The 19,107-nt window shown below is 38.6% G+C and overlaps 1 protein-coding gene and 1 long non-coding RNA gene across 10 annotated transcripts in view; one reads left to right on the plus strand and one right to left on the minus strand.

Moving 5' to 3' along the window:
• NELL1 (neural EGFL like 1) overlaps positions 1-16,012 on the plus strand; it is a 286,028-nt gene extending 270,016 nt beyond the window's left edge. For 6 of the 9 annotated variants that reach the window (XM_001234166.7, XM_015286235.3, XM_015286237.3 and 3 more), the window contains 4 exons: positions 4,110-4,303; positions 9,201-9,377; positions 10,747-10,971; positions 14,013-16,012. In XM_001234166.7, coding sequence (XP_001234167.3) covers positions 4,110-4,303; positions 9,201-9,377; positions 10,747-10,971; positions 14,013-14,063 — 647 coding nt within the window. In that variant the 3' untranslated portion in view covers positions 14,064-16,012. Of the gene's footprint in view, positions 1-4,109; positions 4,389-9,200; positions 9,378-10,746; positions 10,972-14,012 lie in introns of those variants that run through there. The other 3 variants (XM_015286242.3, XM_040701524.2, XM_040701525.2) reach the window with 2 other exon arrangements.
• LOC121110891 overlaps positions 1-19,107 on the minus strand; it is a 125,495-nt gene that overhangs the window by 8,125 nt on the left and 98,263 nt on the right. The window lies entirely within an intron of this gene.

Genomic DNA, 19,107 nt, shown 5'->3' on the forward strand with positions numbered 1-19,107 from the left:
CAAATATCATCATAAAATATTTTCTAATGAAAAGGATGCATCTGTTTAGTGATTTTTCAAAGATGAATCCAAGTCACTTTTTTTGTTTTAGAAGGAGAAATACATAATTTTGTGACAAATTGCACGTGAAAAATGATTTGTCAAAACAGTGTTTAGTTAACTTGTACACACATTAGTTTGGGAGTCAAGCATACATTTTTCACATAATATTATATTTAATGGCTTAATGTAGCATAACAGTTAGAATTAGCACATTAGTAGGGTTCTTTCTTCTGCAACAACTTATCATGCTATTACAGAGCACCTCACTGCATGACATGCTTGCACACATTTATTAAGATGCTATAGAAAAGTCACATCGTTAAAACCTGAATAGCCTGAAAAGCTAAGAAATGGAGTGGCCGGGGACTGGTTTGAAATTTCAGTGAAACCAAGCTAATGAACTTCTGTTGATATGTACAGTCATGCTTGTCTTCCACCCATTCAAATACAATGTCTGTGGGACCTCTCATAATATCTGAGGCAAATTACTTCTCGTTGCAGCCAAAAAGGATGGAAAAGGAAATTGCATCTCAGGGAATTATTCTATTCCATTTTGATTCTGCTTTCTTGTATGCCCATGTTACCAAGCTATATTTATGTACTTCAAAAGCATATTAAGAAATGAGCACGTCTTGTGTGGCTTTTCTTTTTTTCCCATCACACAAAAGGACTGGTTGTGTTATAGCTAAAATATCTATCAGGTACTTCAGTTGTGTGCTTGTGTAGAGAAGTATACATTTAAAGTATTTGAAGAGTGAAGATCTCAATCACTTTTACAATAGCCCTGTACAATGTTTGAGGTGGCAAGTCTTAGCAGCAGTCACTTTGCTGTTGGTGATATATTGTTGATATAAAATAGCAGGCTAGCTGTATAAACAACTTTCTGTTTATAGTCAATGCTGTTCTGTACTTGCACTCTTCACTCTTGAAAAGAAGCTGTTCCGTTAAGAAATAAAGCTCTGCCCTGTTTACTTGTGTTAATTAGTAGTTTATGCAACAGATGATCTCAATATAACAAGTAATCTTGCAAGATCATACTCTAGGTTTGAATAAAAGGAGGAAAATGAAATTGTATTCACAGGTTGACAAACTGTATGGAAGAACTGATTCCTGCAAAATTCAGTAAAGATGTCTTGTTCTTGAGTTATATGGAGAGAAAGACTAGAGATTCTCCTTGCTATTTTGTATATTTGCTTGTCTGTTCTTAAAAACTGCTTAGTTTTATAGATGAGTATTTCACCTTCTGCCTGGTGTTGCTATGATGGGCAATACCATTTGTGTACAGTTTTGCCTTGTGCTTTGTTGTATGTTGCAGTTGTGGACCAATATTTTCTGAGACCAACTGTGGGAAAGCAAATGGAACCTGATAGGAGCATGGGGAATTTGAGCTGAGCAAGGATTTGAATAATATAAAAATAATCTATATGCAAGAGTCTTATCATACAATTTTCATATTCATTAGAAGATTGTTTTGGACATGTTCAGAATTTTAAACTATGCTGATTTCTCAACAGCTAAGTTGACACATAATTTCCAATTGTTAAAAGAAATTTCACAGTAAATATGACTGTTTTCTTCCATTTTTTACACAGCCATGTACATGCTGATCTCACATCAATGTCAACAATACCATGTGATCTCCATTAAGCTAAAGGACTTCCTTAAGCTAACTAGGAGCTAAAAATGTGGGAGCATTTGTCAGTGATTTTTTTTTTTTTTTATATGTGTGTTCCCTCCCCAACCCCCATTTCTTCCCTTTTTGTCTTGCAGAATTAAAGTACAAAAATACAACTTTATGACTTATTATCCTCAAGTTCCTGGGAATGCTGACTGTTTGTTCAGACTTTTAGAAATGTAATCAGCAACAAGAAAAAAATGCTAGAGGGATGTTCTCAGAAAATTAGCTCTATTAAAAGTTCAGCTGGAAATGAGTGCAGTGTCCAAGCCTTTTATGTTTGATTAATAGCTAAAACTTTTAAATAATAAATGCCATAAAATAATAAGAAACCACCATTTGCATGAAGAAAGAAAAAAAAATGAGCAAAAGGAGTAGCAATTAGGAATTTATGTTCATGCTATGTTACTCAGCTTTGCTCGATTGGTTTCTTTGTCAAGAATGTCCCATTTGCCAGGTTGGGCTTCTCTTAATAGGGTCATCCTTTTTATGCGTGTTGAACTGAAAGAAGCAGCAGTGTGTAAATTGGGCACTCTTCCCTTTTGGATATATATAACACATTAAGTAGTGCAGTATGAACAGGTTGGCACCACTGAGAATATGAATAATGTTAGTTTTGATAATTGCTAACATCTGGCTTTCCATAAATCTGTTAAATTATATGGAAGCAGAATTAGTTTTCTGTGTCATAAGTAAAGAAATTACATGGCGCTGTGTAGGCAATATGGCTCAATGTTCATTTATGAAATCCCTTCCATTTTGAACTGTGAAAGATACTCCTCTAATCTGCACCGTGATCCCACTGCATACTGTATATATGCAGCTCAAAAAGTCCTTACTATGGCATAGAGAGTATTGACAGTTGAATATTGCTTGTTGATGTCAACAAAGACCAAGTGAATGCAGCATCTAAGCCTTTTTCTTTGACAAAAAAATATAACACAAAGTCTATTGAAAGGAAAACGGTATTTTTTAAAAAGTATTTTTAGTCTTACTGTAGCTGTTTGAGTATAATTCCTTCCATACCGGTTTATTCATAGCTTTCTTTGTGTCACTCTTCATGGCTTTCACTTCTGTCATACTCTGGCTCTGCTAAAACAGTGAACACGTTTCAGTTTCTCCTAGTGGAACCCCTGTTACAGCACTGCTAGTGGGCCTTTCAAATATTCTGTAGTGCTGTGGCATGAAAATAGAGTAGTAATGTTCTTTTTTGGTGATTAATATCATTCGGGCAACAAGTAATGATGAATCAAATGAAGAATTTTACTAACCAGATCAGCAGAAATTTAGTGATTTGATTGTTAAGTTCCTTCAGATTGTTCGGAAAATTCTTAATGTCTCTTTTTAAGTTCTGGCTTTCTGAGGAGAGGACTAGTGATCCCATGGCACTTACCCAAGAAGCAGGACAACTAGCCATCACATCCCACTTAATTAGGGCTTAGGTAATTTTTCTTCTTAAATTCTACTAAATTTTTAAATTTGTCACTTTAGAGAGGAATTAAAAGTACTCGTGGATAATACTGAACAGTTATAAATTTCACCCTAGCAATAAGGGCATTTTAAATGATCTGAGGATTCTTCCTTATGATTTTTGAATTCATGTAATTGTAATCAGAAATTTTCACGATGAAAAACATCAGATATTTCTATAGGATCTTCTTCTCTAGTTTTCCTCCCAAAGTTGTTTAGAACTTTCATTGTAAAGACTGAAACAAAAGAGACTCACTGCTTTACCGGCTCTCCTTCAGAAGAAATTTTAATGGGATACTGTAGTTCACTTTTCTCTAGTGTATAATGATTTCCTATTGCTACTTTCTTCTTTGTGTCATTGCTAAATCATGCTATTCCTGCATAGCTTTAAGACTTTGTATGTGTGTGTGTGTGTGTGTGTGTATAAGATGCCTCTGATTTCTTTGATTTTTTGTTTTTATTTAAATTCACTTTGCTCTCCTATTATGGGAAAAGGATGCAGTTCATAGCTATTAGTATGGGAAGCATTAATCATGCTTATGAAAAATAGTGCCCTACTATTTTGGTGTAAAATCCAGAACAGAGTAGTCCAACAGACTGATTTCTTGTCACTGGAAAATCACAATACACCCTTGTCTGAAGGCAGATCAGTTATCAGTGATAGGTAGTTCCACGAGCTATGTTGGTCTCAGCATTTACAGTTAAGCCTATTAGAGAGAGTTTAAGAATTTTTGTGGAATCGAAATGAACAATGATGAGTAAGTTAAAATAAAAAAAGTGTTTGATGTCAAACATACGTGGAAGATATCAGAAAGACGATACTCTTTTCCACCAGTAAAAACACAGTAACTACTCAATACTGGAATAACATTTGCCCTGTGGAAAAACATGCCCAAAACATTATAAATCTCCTGTCTTCTAGATATCGATGAGTGTGCCTTAAAGACCCACACCTGTTGGAATGATTCAGCCTGTGTGAACCTGGCAGGAGGGTTTGACTGCCTTTGTCCGTCTGGACCATCCTGTACTGGAGACTGTCTCCATGAAGGTGGTTTCAAGCGGAATGGGCAGGTGTGGACCCTGAGGGAGGACAGATGCTCCGTTTGTTCCTGCAAGGTGAGATCATGTCAGAAACCCCATACTGCAGTGCCACCGGTTCTGGCGAAACACTAGTTCTGAGCCCACGGTGCTAGGGCAGAAGGTAAGCTCTGCTGTGGGCACTGAAGCTGTCATTGGGAAATTCTGGGTCTGATTTTTTTTTCTTATTGTGCAAAAGTAGCTGCAACTGAATAGTGACTAACCCTTCTACGATGACATCCTGTGGGCTGGAGCCATTTGGGGCAGGCCTTCATGGGGATCTCTTGTCACCCTTCAATGTGACATGCAGGTGATCAGCATGCTTACTCTGGATGCTAAAAAGGGCTTTCAGCTTCTGTTTCATGTGAATATGCATCTCTCAGGACAAGTATTCATCAGTTGTCTTTCTCTTTGGCCTCAATATGTGTAAATTAACTGGTTAAGAAGCATGACGAGAGGACTTATCATTAAGCACTTACTTAATTTTCTCAAGTGGAGAGGGTAAAGGCCAGCTTTCTCTTTTGCATCCCAGCTTGGCTGTGTTGGCAGTTTTCCCACTTGAGCAGTGCAGCAGTCTTTGCACCTTTGGAGAAGCCAGGCATGATATATATAAACCTACTTGAGAGTTAACAGAACCATTTTTTTTTCTTTTTTTTTTTTCCTTTTTATTTTCCCCCCTCTGGAAATTGACCATTCCTTTCGAGCATGCTAATAAAATTAAAATACTTTCTTCATTTCCACTGGTTAAAGAGGGGCACTGTCACTGAAATGCACCCTAACATTCAGTAGAACTGTAGAATTACACTAGTCTTAGGAAGGGTATATCTTTCACGGCCACTTTGACCTGATATGTTCATAGCACTGGTAAAGCTGTGCTTAGATACTGCAGAAAAAGTATTGGTCCTTATATAATTAAAATGGAATTCTGGCTAGTGTGACAAGCTAAACATAAGGAATGAGAAGTGACCTGTCTGTTCTTGTGTCTTAATGCTTGTGAGCCATAGAAACAACAGAGGGTTTGGAGGAGTGCAGGGATGAAAAGTTATGATGACGTTACAAGAAACTGAAAGCTTCATCATGTCTATATTGCAATAGGATACCAGAAGGGAAAATCAAGACTTTAGAGTGAATAGAACCCACAAACTACCCTGCTGTTTTGGGCTCAGCTGAGAATATAATCTTGTTAGTTGCTTTATTTTTTACTTCAAGTAGCCTCCCTCAAGCTCCCTAAAACTCCTCCCTTCAGAAGCTGAAGTATACAACTGCAGTGAATACATATCAAGGTTTTATTGTAATCTTGGGGAATAGGCTGACTTATGAAAGGATTTCTAGTCAATAGAGTAAACAGTTTAATACATGTGAAGACATCTGGTCTGCCTTTGCAGAATTATAACTATTAGAATTCCTATTTTAGATTGCCTGTAATTTGTTTTCTTTGCTATTTCTCATTGTTCTTATTTGTTACGTTGAATGCTGTTATTAGTATATGAAAATACATGAAATGATTGACTAGTGCATACATATTTTAAACTAAGCTTGGCAGTTTTTTGCTATGACTCTTCCTTTATATCTTCCTCATTTTCTAGTCTTTTTTCTCTGTGAATTAACATTTGCATTTCATTTCATGCCAATAGCTGCCTTGTTTCAAGAGCCAAATTCTTGTCTGTAGAACAAGGAGAGCTCCTTCTCCATCATATCCCAAGCAGAAAAGAAAAGCCTTCACTCAGCATTTATTGAAATCTGTTATTGAGACATATTTCATAAATTGTGATTGCTTTCACTACACCAGACAACTCTCCAAACCTACTGCAGGGCTCTACCATTTCAGTGCAGTTGCACAGAGAGCTGGTCCTGCTTGACCTTTGTGCAGCTTGCTCTGTTTTCAGTGAGGAAAAGGGCAGAGTGTAACTAAATCATTCCTTATACTTATTACTCCAACTTTAAAATGATCCTACTCACCTCTTTTCTCTACGAAACAAATCAGTGTTGCAGATGTAAAATAATATGCCTTCTTTTGGATTTTCTTTTATTAAATTTACTGTAGAGGGCGATATATTTTGTGGAACGACTGGAATGCATGGATCTCATCTTGAAAATTATTTGACTCAGAATCCAGTACAAAGGAAATCAGATAGCAAACTTCACTTTGAAGTTCTTTAAGTAAGGTTATTTGTGGAGTAGGATAATATCAAATATGAGAAGGTGTATTACTCCAGTTGTAATCTGAAGCAGAGGGTTCCAGTGTTTCGTCAGACTGAGTCTCTTCGAACTAGGCCAAAGTTTACAAAACTGTAAACTCTCAAAAAATAATTAGTTGACTGTATAATTAATGTAGTACCCTAAGTGTGTTTGATGCATCCTCTACAAATATCTTCCTGAACTATTGTGAATTTAATGCACAAAGACTGATAGAAATGTCAAGGGGAATGGAGGGGAGTTCCCCTCTGCTGTAAAGGAATATATGCCTGGTTGTGTGTCAGGCTATATGTGAGCTTTTGTGTCAGTCCCCTAGTTCAGATAAGCCTTCATTCCCAATGCAAAAGAAATCTGGGAGGTAAGCATGGCACTGGGAACACTGCCCAGGTGAAGTGTGTTCCTGACAGTGAGAACAGCATGGTGGTCCGGTTTCTTCAGGTTCTGACTTCTGTCGCATTGGCTTTGGGCTTCTGTGGAAACTTGAGTCACCCTTTACAATAATACCTTTGCAAGTCAGTTTTTCTTTGTTAAGAGCAGCTTTGTCTTCATAGCACTGATACTTATGAAGCCCATAGAATTGTAAGAAAAGGAAAGAGGGAGAGATATTAATAAAATGCTAAATGTCATTATCCCATCAAAAGGAAATAAGCTATTTTCTTTCTATTTCTTAGTTTTTTCCTATCAAAACCCATAATGCTAGTGCAGACCTGCAAAGATGCAAGTACAGTGTTGTAGCTTAAGAGGCGTTATGTCGTTGCAAAATGGGAATAAAAATGTTTTTTGAAAGGCATAGAACTGAACATAATGAGATTTTAGATAAATCACAGATGCTTAAAGAATAAGGACAGTAGCAGTGTATTATGATTACTAAAAGGTCTCTGGCAAAATTATCAAGTCTTGTCTGTGTTCTGAAATACAGAGAGTGAAGACAAAGTAAAAGGTTAGCTGCTCCCCTAGGAGCTCCCCTAGGTAGGAGTGTGGTGGCTCAGAGTAGCAGATAACTACCAGCGCTGTCACCAGATGAAAGAGGAATTAGAAAAATAGTCTTGAAAGCTTAGAAAATAAAGTGGGCTTAAGCAGACAGGTAGTTGCTAGCCATTATTTATCAGCACTCCATTACAAAAAGGAGAGAGAACGCTGTTGTTGGTGGCACTAGGCTGTCAAGACACCTGGCACAGCTCACCTGGAACCTGATGCCTGCTATTGGCAAGAGGTGGAGACAGTCCTCCTTTCCCACCTGTGAGAACAGAGATTTGGTCATAACTCTCCACTAAAGAAGATTTTCAGTTCTCTTTCACCACTTGCGAAATGGGCGGATGACTTTGTTTTTGAGGAGGAAAAGCTTAATTCCCTGTGTTGCATCTGGCCAGTAGGAGCAGGCAAGGAACTAGGCCATGAACCATATTCCTGACTTTCTGATTTACTCCAATTACTAGAACCAGGGAAAACAAAGCTTGTTAATTCCTACTCCCATGGCAAAAATGACAAATCAGCCAGAAGTACAGAATTCTCAGTTACCTTAATTTGACGCAAAGCACAAGAAAGCCAATGGTGCAATCTAGCTGTATGCCCTGTCACTGTCAAAAGCACTTCAGAACCATGCTGAGCTGGTACGTTTCTACATTTCTGTAATCCTAAATTCGCTTATCTTTCCTTAATAGGCATAACAGGGCATTTTAATTCTTCTTACAACAGAAAGCAATATGCTAATCAGTCCAAAAATACTACAAAATGTATTGGTGACACTGCCTGATGGGGACATTATGATTACCTGATGCTGATTTTCTACATGTTGCATTGTGGCCAAGCCTGGATTTGCTTAAAAACATGATACAAACAGTTTCCTACAGGACTGCTGTTCCTCTTTTTATGAAAAGTATCAAGAGGAAAAATATTTTCTTGCTTTGACAGGTATCCCTTTATTTGATGGCAGTCAAAAAAACATGTCCCACTTATATCAGATACAGGTTTATCAACTCAGAACAAGGTTCTGATGACAATATGGAAAAGCTCCAATGAAATGAGTGAAATGACATGAAATGAGTGCAGTTGTTTTGCAAATTGTACAGCTGTGATTCAAAGCAGACTATAGTTTCGTTCATGCCTCAGCACTAGCTTCAGATTTGGCTGCAGGTGAGGTTTGCGTGAATAAGGAATAATCTGATAATCAGCATTAAACACAAAAGAATTTGATGTCAAAATTTTCAATAATCTCCTCGTTGCTAACCATGATTTCAGCTCCAAGTCTACATGTGGCGTATGTTGGCTCACCTATAGTAAACAGTATAATTTCAAACAAAATTCCTCCAATTTTCATTTTTAGAATCTTTAGAATAAAATCAGTTTGTTGGATGCAAAGAGTATATACCCTTTTCGGATGGAGAAGCAAATCTTTTGTTTGTCCCAAACAACTCTATTTAATGGTCTTTAACAAAATGTGCCATCCAATTCATTATGTAAATATTTAGCAAAATCATATTTTGGAGAGCCTGTGGGAAACAAGCTATCTTTAAAACATGGAAAGAATTATCATGGTTGCTGATAGTTTGCAGTCCATTTAACTTTAAGCTCATAGGTTCAGATGTGGAATAGAGCCAGTTGTGAGTTCACAGTAAAGAACGATTAGAGCCACTGTTATTTTGCTACATCATACTTCTACAAAGTTAAAGGGACCACCTTTAACATCAGATGTTGCTGTCCGGTGGTTTTTGGTTGACATTAGGGCAATATGTCTTTGCAGGATGGGAAAATTTTCTGTCGGAGAACAGCCTGTGACTGCGAGAACCCCAGCGCTGATCTCTTCTGCTGCCCGGAGTGTGACACTCGTGTCACCAGCCAGTGCCTCGATCAAACTGGGCACAAGCTGTACCGCAGTGGGGACAACTGGACCTACAGCTGTCAGCAGTGTCGTTGCCTGGTATGAGTAAAGCATTTTGGAGGAGAGCAAGAATAATGATTGGGATTTCTAGCAAAGCCCACTTTTATAAGGTCATCTGATCTTTAAATGATTTTTTAAAGTTATTTCACATGTGATGGATTTGGTTGGAGGAGTTTCAGCTTTTAATTACATCAGCTGGTCTACTTGTCTTATCAAAATGAACAGTGCATTTTTAACTCAGCAGATGCTGGAAAAATGAAGTGCCAGTGCCACATGGTGAATTAGCAAAAAATTAACCAAGAAAAGATGGAATAAAGCAAAGCAAAATTACTAGACAAACATGGAAAATAAAGAGTGCTTCCTTTCTCATTAGGCACTGTAGATTATTTCCCCAAACCTTTATTTTTGCACAGATATACTAATTGCTGCAGCAGTGAACTTCATTAAAATGAGCAGTTTTCCATTTATAGCTGTCTGTATAACATCTTCACATATGATATTAATCAAGAGGTGTCTGAGCATCAGGAAACAAATTACATTCAAAGCTAAGTTACCATTAAGTGATAATCATCCATAATGTACAGCAGTAAGTATTCTGTTTTGTATTCTAAGATTTTTTTTTTATGTTTGCAAAAGAACAGCTAGAAACTGAAACACCACCAGTAGCAATGACACTGCAATAAAGCATGATGTGTTCTACAGGGGTTACTGTGTTTGTAGTCAGAATTTCTTTGCCTAATTTTAATATTAGGTTAACAAACATACAGAGCTGAAAGACAGTGATGCAGTAAATCAGATTATGCACATTATATGATGTTATCAATATCTGAAGTGCTTATAAAGTAGCTTCATGCAAGTCCAGTTTAGTATAGACATATGAACGCTACAGCAATGTCTGTTTTTTTCAAAGCTAAATACTAACATAAAGTCACCTCGTGGAAGGTACCTGCTATTGGTGTAACAGTTCCTTGAGCAGTTGACAGTAAAATCCATTTTGACTTTTGCTATTTAGGTCAATGTTCAGTGTTTCTCAAACATACTAGACTGCATGTATCTGCAGTATTAATTTCCCATTTAAGCAGTTACTGTGGTGTTTATGTGACCGTAAGTAGAAAGAAGATATAAATATTTACTGCAAAAATTACAGTTTATGTAGAACTATTGGAAGACACTATTTAATATTGCCTTTTAAACCTCCCAGAACTCAGACTATCTTCCTATATTCACAGTGTTTTTAAGTCAAGAAACTACCAAATGATACTCTGCAGCTGCATGATCAACCACACTGAGAGCTGATCCATTAAATCTATATCAATTTTGGCAAAATAACACTTTTCCATTTAACAGGATGGGAATCTAGCTAATAAATGGCAATAGATTCAATGAGCTTTCCTTCATTTTTGTACAGGAAGGAGAGGTGGATTGTTGGCCTCTTTTGTGTCCAAATCTAAACTGTGAGTACACAGCCACTTCAGAAGGAGAGTGCTGTCCTCACTGCGTCAGTGACCCCTGTCTAGCTGACAACATCACCTATGACATCAGGAAAACCTGTCTAGATGGCTATGGAATCACGAGACTTAGCGGTGCTGTATGGACAATGGTGGGATCTCCTTGTACAACCTGCAAATGCAAGGTATGATGAGCAAGATAAAGTCGTAATGAAGATAGGGTCACTTTCTGCCCTTGGATGCACTCGTTCTGGTTGCAGAGAAGTACATAAGACCTGAGGGCAGAAAAACTGACTCACCAAAAGGCTGTGCCTTTTGTGGTCTGCAGGGTGGAAGAAGTGCTTGTTTTCTTGGAAATGTTGAGCACAGATCAGTAATATCCTAGTGCAATTTTCAGGCATTCTGTTGGAGAGCCCTTTAGGCATTCTTAGTATGAATCTAGGCTAATATTTTAATAATTGCTTAATGTGAATGTACATGAAAATGTGTTTGTTTGTTTGTTTTTGCAGAGCTGGCAAGCAGAGACAAAAACACTAATAAAAGTTTCAACAGCATGCATGAAAGTAGAAACTCATTGCAGCTCAGGCATATATACAGACTAGAAGAAGCAATCCTTGAGAGCAGCCCTGCAGAGAAGGACCTGGGGGTCCTGATGGATGAAAAACTTAACATGAGCCAGCAGTGTGCTCTTGCAGCTCAGAAAGCAAATGGTATCCTGGGCTCCATTAGAAGAGGGGTGGCCAGCAGGGACAGGGAGGTGATTGTCCCTCTCTACTCTGCCCTTGTGAGGCCCCATCTGGACTACTGTGTCCAGGTCTGGAGCCCCCAATACAAGAAAGACAGGGAGCAGTTGGAGGGGTTCCAGAGGAGGGCCACAAAGATGATCAGGGGGCTGAAGCACCTCCCCTACAAAGACAGGCTGAAGGAATTGAGCTTGTTCAGCCTGGATAAGAGAAGGCTGCGGGGTGACCTCATTGCAGCCTTTCAGTACCTAAAGGGAGCCTATAAACAGGAGGGGAGTCAACTCTTTGAAAGGGTAGTTAATAGCAGGACAAGGGGAAGCGGTTTTACATTGAAGGAGGGAAGATTTAGGATGGATGTCAGGGGGAAGTTCTTTACTATGAGAGTGGTGTGGTGCTGGAACAGGCTGCCCAGAGAGGCTGTGGATGTCTCATCCCTGGAGGTGTTCAAGGCCAGTCTGGATGGGGCCCTGCGCTGCCTGATCTAGTATTAAATATGGAGGTTGGTGGTCCTGCCTGTGGCAGGGGGTTGGAGATTCATGATCCTTGAGGTTCCTTCCAACCCATGCCATTCTATGATTCTATGATTCTATGTGCTCTCGTAACAGAAGTTTCTATCCTTGATCTTATAAATTTTGTATGGCTTTCTCAACAGTGGGACAGTGCCAAGAAGAGGGGGACATGGGCATGCCTGCTTTGTTTGCTCCTCTGTGTGCAGGTCAGAGGGGTGGGCAATTAGTCCACCAGCGTGGGAAGTATTGACTCTGGATTTAACTACTTTGTAGGGAATACTCTAAGTGTTTACAAAAGTAACACTGCCAGCAGTTTTACAGAGAAATGACCAAGGCAATTGTCTCTGTACTAGGTAGATGATGTAGAGCTCCAGGAGGAGCTCTAAGATGGCAAGCTCATCCCTGCCGATACACTTACTTTGGGCTGCACAAACATAGGATTGTCCAGGACTCTGAAAAATTTATTTTCCAGTGTTTTCTGGGAGTTGGGTACTTTTACCCCAATTGTTCTCCTATCAGAATGCTTCATTTCCCCATTAATTAAGTTTAGAAGCTTAGGAACTATTTGAAGTTGTAATTTCTCTGGCATCTGGTCTGGTCCACTGGGTTCTTGCCTGTTCCTGCCCTTTGCCACACCTCACTGCCCTTCACAAAAACAGCTGTTCTATAGGCTGTAATATAAGCAGAAATAGCAAAATAGTCCAGATTAAAAAGTACAATTTTCTCTAGAGGCTATTTATATGAAGGTAATGTAGTGATCCAGAACATGGTGTAGTTCAGAAAAAATAATAAGGTCAAGGTAGCTAACTTCACAAAAAAAAAAAAAAAAAAAAAAAAAAAAAGAGTTCAGGAAAAAGTATCTGGAAGGTACTTGTCACCACCTGTTGCTGTGGACTTACAGCATTAGTAGATACATTCTGCTTACAGAGTAGGAGTACTGAAAAACAGATAACAGAATCATAGGTAGAGTTGCAAGGGACCTCAAAGACCACCTAGTTCAACCCCTCCCACTGCAGGCAGGGTTGCCAAGCACTAAGTCAGACACTAGATCAGGTTGACCAGGGCTGCATCCAAACTGGCCTTTGGCACCTCAAGATGAGATGACAGTATCCTGTGCACTGCTTTTTTCAGACTCCATAGAAGCTAAGCCTTGAATTCTGTGCTTTGTATCTCCTGTAGTGAAAACTGATCTCTTGCTTTTTGACAAAAAATACTGAACAGAATTATGAAGATGTGTTTTATGTTGTATAAAATGTTCGTATGTTCACTGTGACAAACTGAACTGTTGCTCAGGGTCTTAAATTATAGTAGCCAGCTTTTCTGACATTCTTCAGAGTTTTCCCTATTGGTTTGTGGTGGATCAAAATAAATACATAAACATAATGATCATTTGGGGGTTTTGTGGTTTCTGTAGTTTTTAGTACATACAATAGTTTTGCAAATGACTGAATCTTGCAGAAAGATATTTAGCCATGGAGTAAAGCTCAAAAGCTACATGGTGTTTTTCTTTGTACATATCTGCTGTGAACCAAGAATGTTAATGATTTTCTTATTTCAGAAAAACAGAGAGCTTCTCTGTATGGGTAGGATCCAAACTCCTGCCATTGACTTTCTTGCATAGGAGAAAATGAATCCAGTCATCTTTGTTGTCACCGTTGTGTGCTATATTCTGTTATGGAGGACAGAGTCTTTCACAAACAGGCTTCTAATTCACATGTAGTTCAGGTATGTTCTGGTGGTTGGTAAATAGACAGTATAGGGAGAAAAAGCGGAGATAATTTAATTGCTAGTTAGAACAGCAGCCCCCTCAAAAAGGCACCACAGTTGGGACCTATAGGGACACCTAAGGATGATGGCTTAAGCAGGTATTTTTTACATGTAGTAGATGCATCTGCCTCTGCCAGCTAGTATCCCCTGTGCTTTTTGTAAGTTGTTCTGCAGTGGTGATTGACACCCACTTGTTTGTCTGTGCAGAATGGGAGTGTCTGCTGCTCGGTGGATTTAGAGTGTCTCAACAATAACTGACGTCCTCAGACTGGACTGTGCTGGGGGAGGAAAACTGATGAAGCTGACATCTGAAATGAAGCCGTATGTGTTGGTGTTTTGTACAACAGACAATTACCAAAGTCTCCGCAAGAGGAAGATGTTTGGGAGTTGCCTTTGGGACCTATCACTATGCTCATCCTTGCTAACCTTGTCTGGGTGACTTACAGTACAGCACATATAAGTCAATGGTTGTTACAAGTTTTCAGTGTTGTAAATTACACACTTTTCCTGTCAAGACATTTGCAAACATGTTTAAATTATTTCATGGGTATACTAATGCTGTATTTTTGTTTTAATTTGTGTATTGACAACATGATAGAATTCAGCTCTTCTTACTTTGGATCTAAATGTTACAAATGAGACAGCCTGTTGTGATTTTGTCCCATGATATCACATACTTAGTTCCAAGGTCCCTGCCGGATGTATTTATGAAAATATGTATGTATGTACAGTCAGATTGCATAGTACTTATATTTCACAGCTGTCCAACATTTTAAAACATTGAAAGGTATATTTGATTGGATAGAATGGAAGTAATTAAACTGAGTCTGTCTTAAAACTAAATGCCATGGCAAAAAGCACTTTCTTTTCCAAATGTGTGGAGAGGCATCAAGACTCCCATAGTGAGCAATGCTATGAAAACATCACACTGCCATTTCAACACATATTCAGGTGACTCAGTAGTCCTTATCTGTGTTCTGCTTTGCAAGAGAAACTGCAAATGCTGAAAAAGGGTATAATCCCTTTCAATAGTATAGTGATAAAATGGTTGGCCTTAAGATGATACAGTTTGAATGGACTGGGTTAGATTTTGCTGTCAATTGTAACATCATTGATTAGTTCAGAGTTTTTTCTTGTTTGTATTTGCAGTGATAATGATGTCTGCCCTTCTCAGTTACTGCTACTGTAATGGCAAAGTGCAGAAGCTGCTGTGCCAGTGACATGTGGGACAGCAGACCTGAACTATTGGTAACTTTCATTGCCAGTTACTGAGCCATTACTGAGTTACTGGCTCAGTAACAGGTTTTCTCTTTTCATATTTTATGACATAGAAAAAGTTTTAAATTTACCATGCACACAGTGACTTTTAGTACATAAGTTTAGATAGAAATACAAATGAAAACTCTTCAATGAAAACTCTGAAAGCCCTGTACTGAGCTTAGAGTTTAGTTTCTTTTCTGCTTATGCCTACTTTTTTCCCGAGGCTAGAAAGTTCGTGACACTAGAACAAGAATATATTTCTATGATGATGATGACACCTTCAGCTTAAATGTCACCTTTTTAATGTGTTGTTGTGTTTTGTTCTGCTCATTTGTGCAGTGGGTTTTTTTTTGTGTGTGTGGTTTTTTTTGGTGTTTTTTTTTTATTCAATTAACTGAACAACAAGCATGTGGAAGGGAGTGCAGGAATAAGTATAGTAACTACTGTCTGCGAAGTCAACATCTGTGAGGCTTTCATAGCTTCATGCAGAAAACATAGAACTGCTAAGAGAAGAATGAAGTGTGACTATGAAATGAAAAAAAGTCTTAAATGAAGTACTGTCATGTTTCTTATAAGGGGAAAAGTGGCAAAACAATATAAAAAATTATGTGATGATTCAGACAATTTTCTTCCCTTTTTTTCAAACGTTATTTGTTTTATCTAATGGGTTTGTGTGGTAAAGTTAAATCTATTTTCTTTAAATGCCCCATCATTTCCAGCTACTGATGTATTGACTATATTTGCATTGCCATAATGATTGTATAATAAGGGAGATGGTTGTGTTTTGTATGATACTCCAAGGATGTCTGTAAATCATGTCAGCTCATTTTGTATATCACATTGTAAAACCCAATGGTAATTCAGTTGGATGAGACATCCAGTGGGCTGAGATATAGAGGGGAATGATTTAAAACTTGTGGGCATCTAAATAAACTCCTATGTACAGATTGCTTTCCTTTATCAATGGGATTTTAAACTGCTAATCACTGTCCTCTCCAGGCTTGAACTTGTGATGTTGCTAAAAGAAGGAGTGTTTGCCTGGAGACGTAGTATCCCTGCGCCAGGGAAGGTTACGGCTGGACATTAGGAAATACTACTTCTCTGAAAACCCTTTCAGGCACTGGAATGGGCTGCCCAGAGAGGTGGTGGAGTCACCAACCCTGGTGGTGTTCAGAGAGCGTTTGGACATTGTGTTGAGGGACATGGTTTAGCGAGAACCATTGGTGATGGGTGAATAGTTGGACTGGATGATCCTGTGGGTCTTTTCCAACCTTAGCGATTCTATGATTCTATCAGAATTGCAAGAAATTCTTCATTTATACTTACTCTGACAAAATCGTATATTCCAGTCTGTCACATACACCAATTTGTGAAGCTCTGTGAATGGGATTAATGACTGCACAAGGTTTCAAAATCATTCTTTTCCCATTTAACTCAGTAGTGAAGCCCTTTCCCAGGATGCTCTCTGAAAGCTCCTGACCCTAAGAGTGTATTCAACAGGCACATGGAACTTCATACTTTTGCCTTGCACATACAGATTTCCTTCCTGAACCTGATGCAGATTAATTCAACAAAACCCTTTCAGAGCATTTTATACTGCACTATGTGTCATTATCTCCAAAGTTACACAGCTTGAATTGTTTACATAAAGTCAAAATATTGTCACAGACCTGTTTACATTGCATTTTAAACAGTTACTCTATGATGAACTTTTCCATATGAAGCGGTGTGATCACTAATCACATCACGTTTCCTATCAGAGTGCTCAGAAGCTACATTCTCAGCCCAGAGATTGAATTGAGGCACAAAATGTAATACACCATAATCATCTGTGGCCAAGGTAAGAACTTTCAAAACCTCTTTCATTTGAGGGGCCTTGGTGGAGATCCCTGTTCCCTGTAAACCTTGTGGGCACTGAAGTAAAACTGCTGCAAAATAATGATGTTTATTATAAGGAGAGATACAATAACAGGAAATATGATTTCTTAAAATCTCTTTGTAAAAGAATAGAAGAACAATAATTTTAAAGTGAGTAAGATTGCCGACATGCCTTTTATGAAAGGCAGCTTCCTACTGGTTACGGGGCTTAGTCCAAACTCTCACTATTGGTAGGTGGAGTTTTGTGTCTGTTTCTGCTTAATATCTTGTAGAGGAACATTTCCTCTGCTTTTAACTAAGCAAGAAACAGATAATTCCAGATCTTGTGAAATACTTTTGCTTTCTTTTGGTAAAAATCTCAGCCTGCGTACCAGACCAGGACATTGTATGATATATGGTGCCACGCACCACTTGTGAGGGAGGGGACTGCTCAGTTCTGCTCTTCGTGTATTTTCAGACTACCTGCAGAAACGAAGCAAGTACATCTTTGTGTTCAGTTCTGGCAGCTCCTGGAGTCATACACCCAATGAGCCACATAACCACGCGGACCAAAGAATATCTGAGCTATTGCCCACAAATACTGATACCTCCCTAATTCACTGGAATGTGTGGGTGATTTGTTAATGTTAACAAATAATGTTAACAAATGTAATGTTAACAAATTGTTAAATAACAATTGTCTTTCTGTAATCCATCTTCTCCTAAGAGCTAGCACTATTTTTCAAGTATAATTGTGTACAGCATTTAATTAATAGCATTTTCCCAATCAGATTATAGTGGCAAACAAAACATTGTTTGGTTTATTTTTGTTTTGATGATGATGTTTTACAAAGCAAAAGGTAAAATGTCAGGAGTGATTACACAAGTGGCAGAATAGACTGTAATAGAATTAATTCATAACTCCTACTAGCAATATGGGGATGTCTCACTTCTACAGGTACTTACATAATTGTCATTAGTGAAAGTATTTTAGAAGGGTCCCATGATACAGTTTGATGGAAAATTTTAAGTGAATGTTGTGGTAAGACATAACTGGTTGAGGGACATAGTCTGCCATCAGAAATATATACCTGCCAACAAGTTCCTCTTAAGGTAAGTCTTTGGATCTCAGACAGACGTAAAGTGGTACGAGGGAGATAAAAATCAGGCTCTGATCTTTCTGCACTAAAATACCTCTTCCAGAACCACGAAGAGGTAGCACTGAGGGCCATAGTTGGTGGGTATGGTGGGGGTGGATTGATGGTTGGATTTGGGGATCTTAGTGGTCTTCTCCAACCTTACTGATTCTATGTTCCTATATTCTGTTTGTCAATGGCTTATGGGCTGATTCAGCCCAGTTCTGTGACTAGCAGGGTGGAGGGACCTGCAGATCCGCGCCCTGGAAAGGGATAAGGGAAAAGGATAGAGAGATGGGCCTAAAACAACACAGTGGCAATGATCTGAGGAGAAACAAACTAATTTATTAAATAAGATATTAGAATGCAAGATAGCACACCATAATACAGTATAATACAGTATAATTAGAGTTGGAGCTAATAAATAAAATGAGAGCGAGTGTCCAAAAACTGAAGGCCTTACTCTGTTGCTGAGATGAGATGTGCAGTCGGGTCGAGCAGCAGGGAAAAGAGCTCTCATGCTGCTGAGACCAAAAAAAAAGGGGAGGGGAAATGACCTACCAAGGCCTTTTATCTGTTCCCCCTGAGTGAAAATGGTAACAGAACAGTGAACAGGGGAATGTAGTAGTTCTTTTCTTCCAGGACAGGTACCCGGATCTGTAGCATTAACTCTTTAACTCCCAGTGCATTACATGTTGTTATGATGTGGAATACTGATAACCAAACAATCATAAAACCATGACACTGTTTCAGTTGGTATTCCATTGCAGGGAGATGTTAACGAACTGTGAGCATCTGGTGTAGCTACACTGGTGTAGCTTGTAATCTGCAAAACTTGCAGATGGTGGGAATACTATTTATTGTTACTGGCTGCTAGTGAACAGTCCCACAAAAGAAGATTTACATATGCCTGAGAGGGTTGTGCCCCAATAAGATGACAGAAATGATCAGATTCAGGCTTTTACGTGAAACAGTCACTAGAAGGTTCACAGCATGAAGAAAGAGAATGTGGCCTTCCCCAGCCAAAAAAAGAAAAAGAAAAGGCTCCC

The sequence above is a fragment of the Gallus gallus genome, chromosome 5, assembly GCF_016699485.2.
Source record: "Gallus gallus isolate bGalGal1 chromosome 5, bGalGal1.mat.broiler.GRCg7b, whole genome shotgun sequence".
Taxonomy (NCBI): Eukaryota; Metazoa; Chordata; class Aves; order Galliformes; family Phasianidae; genus Gallus; species Gallus gallus.